This window comes from Eurytemora carolleeae, unplaced genomic scaffold (assembly GCF_000591075.1).
Source record: "Eurytemora carolleeae unplaced genomic scaffold, Eaff_2.0 scaffold15, whole genome shotgun sequence".
NCBI lineage: Eukaryota > Metazoa > Arthropoda > Copepoda > Calanoida > Temoridae > Eurytemora > Eurytemora carolleeae.
In genome coordinates, this window is record NW_019396069.1 from 724,738 (window position 1) to 731,895 (window position 7,158).

At 31.0% G+C, this 7,158-nt stretch overlaps 1 protein-coding gene across 1 annotated transcript; it reads left to right on the plus strand.

Moving 5' to 3' along the window:
• The first annotated feature begins 2,222 nt into the window (after positions 1-2,222).
• LOC111711863 (uncharacterized) lies at positions 2,223-6,644 on the plus strand. Its single transcript, XM_023486326.1, has 4 exons — positions 2,223-2,293; positions 3,067-3,195; positions 4,355-4,420; positions 6,262-6,644. Exons 1-4 carry the CDS (start codon positions 2,264-2,266, stop codon positions 6,340-6,342), a joined length of 306 nt encoding a protein of 101 aa, XP_023342094.1. The 5' UTR covers positions 2,223-2,263; the 3' UTR covers positions 6,343-6,644.
• The last annotated feature ends 514 nt before the right edge of the window (positions 6,645-7,158 follow it).

Consider the following 7,158-nt stretch of genomic DNA (forward strand, 5'->3'; position numbering starts at 1 on the left):
AAAAAGAGTTTTATTTTTATTTTTAAGCTAAGAGGAGTAAGTAACCTATTCCCCAAAGTTTTTATTTTTGAAATTATTTCTTTATAAAGTCAACCCAGACCAAAATATATTTTCAATAAATGTGGAACAAACATCTACTTTTTTTTAACTCTACAAAGGTTTGGTCCATCACCATCACCGAATTTTATATCAATAAAAGTTTGTTTATTTGAGAAGTCTTTTGCTGGTCTCCAAAAGGATTCCGTGGGGTTCGGGTAGTTCTTCTAACTTCCTGGGTTCGAACAGGATATTGCTGGGTTCACGGCCGCATACCCTCCCCCTCCTTGACATGCCAGAATTACATGAAAACTTGATGGGACGTGATTCCTTCAAAACGTGACGTGCCGGAATTCCTTTCAAACTTGACGTGCCGGGATTCCTTTCAAACCAACTTGACGTGCCGAGATTTCTTGAAAATATGACGTGTTTGTAATCCCTGGATTCCTTCGAAACATGACGTGCCGGCCCGTTTTCTGCAAAGATAATCTTATCATAAGTTAGAACTATTTTTATTTATTTATTTGAAGAATCTTATCAATTTACAAGATATATGATAACATATAGATATAGATAAGTAGATGTATAAGGTGTTAAAAAAATTATCGTTTTATGTATAATTAAAAATAAATAAATATACATTTTTCAAAAGGGTTTAAATATTAGAAGGAAAACGATGTTATTTATAAATTAATTTTTTTAACCTCCCGTTTTTATACTGTTTTTAATATTGAGAAATCAAATGATAACTTTAGTCTGTAATGTACCAAAGAACAAACAAGAAGTCCAAAGATTATGGCAAATTAAGTGAGAAATTGGAATTTCTAGTCACTTTTTCTGTGTTTTTTATTGGATAGATTATATGCAAAATATATATCTTTTAAGTGTTAAAGAAGTATATTTTTTTCAGTCTATATAAACTAGCTTTAAAGGTTTCATCTTATATTAGACTTTGTGGAACCCAGCTTTGCCAACTAATCAACGTAGATTTTTAACAAATCCAAGAACATCACGTGATTCTGCCGAGTTCCCCAATTAAAATATGAGACACATTGGTCAATTTTGATGCGTTTCTTCCAATATGAGTTTGTGATGTCTTAAAAGCCTCATCTCAATGTATGGTCATCTCTATAGTGAATTTTTAATATGTGTCATTTTAGTTATGTTTCATTTTTTAAATATTTCATTTTTCCTCTAACACATTTTTCTTCATAGAAAATTGCTCTACAAGAACTGACGCTTACGCAAATTATTTGGCGCAAATAAAAAATTCTATTTAAGATCGTTTTCTAAGTAAATAAGTAAAAGACTCCTTGCACTGTTTGACCCCTCCTGAAGTATAAGGAATGTCACCGCCAAGGGGCTTGGCTCTATCTGTAAGAACTTGCTAAATGCAAGGAAATTACACCAGGAACCACAAAATGTTTGTATTAGGAAAAACCCTTTTTTAAGAAAATTATCAACAAAGATACAATACACTTGTTAGTAAAAAAAAATATATGATAGTTCCTGGTCTATCTTTTTTAGTTCCTGGCATGGTTGAAGAAACCAGTATACAGAGCTACCCATATCACAGTATATAATATACCTAGATGTAAAAAAATATCGTTTAACTATTTTTAACTATAAATTTTTTCTATAAATAGTTAAAATTATTATTTTTCTTTCTTTTAGACAAAATATTTATCGCTTATCCGTATTTATTAATCTTATGTAATAATGTTAAGAATTCATTGCACTCTTACGTTCAGTTTCATAACAACTACAATACAAAGTGTACCTAAAAAAGTAATCCCTCTAAACAGGATAAGATTATGCGTCATGTATTCCCGTAGAAAACTTTGAATATTTTTGTTTGATTTTCATGATTGTTTCCAATCACAATCTTAAATTTGAAAATTTAAGAAATATTGTAAATTTATGTTTACAAAATTATTTTAAAATTTTCATGTGTATTTGGACAACCTGTTTTTAAACCCAAGTATAAGCTGTTTATCCAGTTTATCTTAACCTTCTAACTGTTCAAACCAACCAAAACTATATTTTTTTATATTTAATTGAATTCTAATATCAAATTTGATATTTTGTTTGTAAACCATATGACGAAATTTCCATCCGAAAAAACTTAAGATTTTTTTTCTTAAATAAAATCGTTAAAATAGAAAGAAATGACACAATTTAACCTATATTTCAATCTAAAGTCATCTTTTTTCAGATTACAGTAAAAATGGAATCCGAACGAAGAGATCTGGAAAAGGTATATTATTTATAAATATTTAAATACAGAAATTTCGCATTATTACAAAATACAGTGAGTTCCATAGGAGTGCGATTTTAGACTCAATTTATGATTCTAGCTAGTGTAATAAGCTTGAAATTCGGGAATTTTGAAGTGAACACAATCCCATTTCACTAAGATGGTTTCTTGGGTTCCTTGGGTCCTAGACATTAATTCATCAGTAAATTTAGCTTCATGGAATTATTAAATTACACATTAATCTGTAATGTAATGTGCTGCCAGGAGCAATACAATCTTTATTATCTATGTTTCGTTATCTATTTTATCTATGTTCATGTTAACCCTGACCGGCCATTCCGGTCAGTTCTATTTACCTGTGTTAATAAATTAGTGATATATGAACCGTTGATTTATACGGACGTGTATAGAGCCTTGAGTTTTGGCTAGAGTTTTAGAGCCTTGAGTTTTGGCTAGAGATAGAGTCAGTGAGACTAGAATTAGACTAAGAGCAGAGTAATCTCGGGACCACGATTTATTACAAATCTTTCTTGTTGTTAACTTTCTCATAGGGTGTCCAAAAAATATTATTAAAAATGTATAATCTAACAACAGTATAAAAATCTGCATTTTGTTTGTATGATAATCGGTTCAAAAGTTAAGATTTTCTTTTACCATAAACATAAAGCTTTCTAAAATAATTGACTCTTTGTCACAAACTCTGATTTTCTAATCCCTATATCTATGCAAATCAATGTTTTAGTACTTAGTTTAGTTAGTATGTGTCTATACAGGATGAATTTGTGTGGCTTGAACCTCCACAAACAACACAGAGATCAGAGACTTTAGAGAATACAGATGATACAGAGAATACAGAGAACACAGAAAATAATGAAAACACAGATGATGTAATCAATTCTCAGGTTCGTAGATATTATAACTAAGTTTTATAAAAAAATATAAAACACAAAACAAAATTTTTAATGAAAATTATCTTTTCCTTGATTCTTGCCATAAAGAATAATATTTCAAAATTTTGATACATCTTTATTTCGTTACTAGCTTGGGAACCCAGCGATGCCCAGTTTGCTCATAGTTAATTCCGCTGTTTACCCGCACTTGGTCGATTTTAACGGAAAACTAAAATATCTCTTAAAAGTCAACCCACTATATTAAAAATCTCGAAACCAAGCTAAGAACATTCCTGTGGTTCTCACGAGCTCACAATCAAAATTTGAGGCAAATTGGTCAAGGGGTTCCTAAGTTCGGACAAACAAACTTTATAAATAGATGCCTCTGAATTCGGAACTTAATCAATAAATCTGTTTCTTAAAAGATATAAATTGCTCCTTATAAGAAAATATTGTATTTAAATCTATCAGTGTCCAATTCTCAGAGACATTTATCCAAACTGCCATAATCAAAAGCAGAATGTTTACTCGAATTGATGCTACCTTCAATTCAATTTAAAAATTATCAAAGGTAAACAATATCTATAAAATAAAGAACTTCGCAAATAAATGTCTATTCATATAAATTTTGTTTTTGATTAAATAATAAATTGATTATTTATATGATATGTATAATAACTTAAGAACCCAGTACTGCCAACGTGACTAAAAGTTACTCCCGCCGTTTATCCACACTCGAACTATTTTACCAGGAAACTAAATTTTCGCTATTAAAGTTGACCAACTTAATTTTGAATCTCAAAACCAAGCTAGGAACATTCCTGTAGGTCTCCCGAGCTCCCCAATTAAAATTTGAGGCAAATCGGTCCAGGGGGTTCCTAGTTATGATCCGACTAACAAACATAGATTACAACTTTGTATATAGATAGAATAGATATGTTCGCTAAGGCTAGACCATATTGGCTGACAATTTTTAAGGAACATCCTGGGGATGACATTGGCTGAAAGAAATTTTCAAATTTCTAAAATTCGTCGGGCAACGCCTTGGGCACTTTAGCTAATCTCTTAATTTTTGTACCACCTAGCACGGATAAACGACAGAAGTAACTATGAATATGAATTATATAAAAAAACCTAAAAAAAACTGGGCAACGTGGGTAAATCCTTTTAGGGTGCTTGGACTGGACAAGTATGGAGTAAATATATACAAGACGTTGGTATACATCAGGCAAAACAGGTAACCCCCTCCCCTCCTCCCCCAAGCTATGACCATAAATTGAATTTAAAAATTTACACCAAAAAATAAAATTAAATCGTAAAATGCTTCTGGAAAAATAAACTAATTTCTCGCCTCGACCTCTAATTTTCTAAAAGGGGGGTGGAATATATTTACAAAATTTTATCAAGTTACTGAGATTCCATGCTTCATCTTGATTTTGTCGACCAGTAAGTCAGGAAAGTCGAAGAAGTCGATAAATTAGACCTCTGGGGTTTTACCGGGACAGGTTCTCACTACATATATGATAGGTCAAAAAATAATTGCGTTATTTAAAGATTTAATTGTTAAAAAAAAAAATTGTTTTCCCCGAATTTGGCGAATTTTGTTGATTAAAACTAGGATTTTTAATCGGAATTCCGTTGCACCGAATTGCTCGCAATGATTGCTTCCCCTTAGGCCATTTTATTGCGCGGAATTGCGCAATAATTGCAAACAAGAAAGCAATTATATAATCGCGGTGTTGAGCGGAATTGCTTGCAATTGCTTTTACATCTAAAAATCAATAATTTTAACTGTGACTTACAAACTGCAGCAGATACATACAAGAATGGAAATATCTCTGCAGATTTTAAAATAATGGAGGCCCGAGGTCAAATCTTAAAGTTTCTTTTGGTTAAGCTACTAATTAGCAATTCAATATGATACATTTGTTATTCACATTGGATAACAATAAAATGGAAACTTTTGTTGGTTAAAATTGTAAGGTTCGTTTAATCAAAATTAGATATTTTGCTACAGTGAGAACCAGAAAACTATGGTACAGAGAGTGTATTTGATGTTGTTATTAAGAAACAAATTTTGATTAGTAACTTGTTCAGTTGAATGGATCTGCTTGAGTCTAAATGTCGTCTTCCTTTGTCAGAGTTTTCTGGTTATCATGCTGCATATGGATTTTATAAAATAAAAGATTAAGTGTAAATGCGCAAAACTTAATTGCCATTATTGCGTGCCATAAGGTTTAAATAAAATATTATCAAAAAATTGAAACACAAACGCAAGAAAATTGGACGAAAACGCGCAATTCCGTTGCGTTTATTGCGCGCAATCGCAATTGTGCGCAATTAAAATCCACTTGCGTTGGAAACCATAATAACAACGCTTGATTGATTTTGACTAATTTGATGCGATCTACAATTGTCCCATTGCCAATCACAATAGTTATTTTTATAAAGTCATCGGAGAATTGGAATTCCCAGGATATCTAGCATATTTTATATAACATTGTCAACCATTAACAATAGGCTCCGTGTAAAGTCGTCTTTAACTTAAGTTCCCTCTCGGAGACACCAAACCAAACAATTTTAACCCCCCTTTTCTTTGTTCTCTCTGACGGAGTCATAAACAAAAGCCTCGCGTATTGTGAATCTATTTTTCAAAAGTTAAATAGAGAATAATTTTTATATAAAGAATTTATAGTGACTTTCGTTGATAATCAATTGTCATCTTATTTCAGAAGTTTAAAACGTCTTTTAGTACTGTTCAACCATTGTTACCCCCCAATCACCCACAAATAGATCGTAAGGATTCTTTTCATTATAACATTAATTTTAACATTTGTACACGTAATCAATACATGTAATTTTTCAGGAAATAAAGAGAATTTTCGTTATCGATTTTTGAGACGGGGGTTCATTCTGTTGTGAGTTTGCTGTTCAATCGGGAAATATTGTTGGGAAATATACCTCCTTCAACGACTGATTTCAGCGGGCTTATTATTCATCATCTTGAGAATCTAGTTTTCTATCCGTCAACAAACATACATAATTTTTCTTCTCGTTAAATCTGTTATTTTACTTTAGGGTTCGGAGGAGGACAGTGAAGAAGAAAAAGAAAAGGAAAAAGGGAAATGGATTGGTCAGATCTGGACAAAATATCTTTAAAGAGACAAACAAAAAATTCCCCATAAAAAGTTGATGTAACAATTAATTTCTCATACAAGTTGTAACAATTCATTCCCCATAAAAAGTTGATGTAACAATTAATTCTCCATAAAAAGTTGATGTAACAATTAATTCTCCATAAAAAGTTGATGTAACAATTAATTCTCCATAAAAAGTTTATGTAACAATTAATTCCCCATAAAAATTTTAAGTAACAATTAATTCTCAATAAAAAGTTTATGTATCAATTAATTCTCCATAAAAAGTTTACGTTTCCCATGAATAAATGTAGAATAAAGTTATTTTGATGCATAATGATGTAGCAAAAATGAATACAAATATGTATATTCAAGACTAATAAAGTACTCCAGGGGATAAACCTGAGTCCGGGAGTTTCTTGAATATAAAAAAACTTTTATCTTTTTTTCCTTTTACAATTATGAATTGCTCTCATTTGAATTATCAATTATGATGCACATTGTGCTTTGTAACTTTTTATAACAGGTTTAACATGTACATTAACTTAGGATGCTGTAAAGAATTTGAGTCTTTGCCACAAACTCTGATATTCTAAACCTGTTGTCTGCGCAATCTCATTGAATTCTGTTAGATCCCAGTTTGAAACATCAACGGTTGCAAAGATACAGGGATTAGAAAATTTGAGTATGTGACAAAACTCAATTCCTTTGCATTTTATACAAATTTTCTTTTTTCTTCTTTTTTTGGATCCATTTTTAATTAAAGAAGTGCACTGTTAGTCTTATATTTTATGGATTTTTTCATTTTTCAATCCTTCCTAACTTTCTTACTTTGTTT

What these genes read in the sequence shown, in the direction of transcription:
- LOC111711863 (XM_023486326.1), top strand. Translation starts at nt 2,264, where the DNA reads ATGGAATCCGAACGAAGAGATCTGGAAAAG. An exon ending in AACGAAGAGATCTGGAAAAG is followed by an intron (nt 2,294 to 3,066) that starts GTATATTATTTA and finishes GTGTCTATACAG; the next exon opens with GATGAATTTGTGTGGCTTGA. An exon ending in GTATACATCAGGCAAAACAG is followed by an intron (nt 4,421 to 6,261) that starts GTAACCCCCTCC and finishes ATTTTACTTTAG; the next exon opens with GGTTCGGAGGAGGACAGTGA.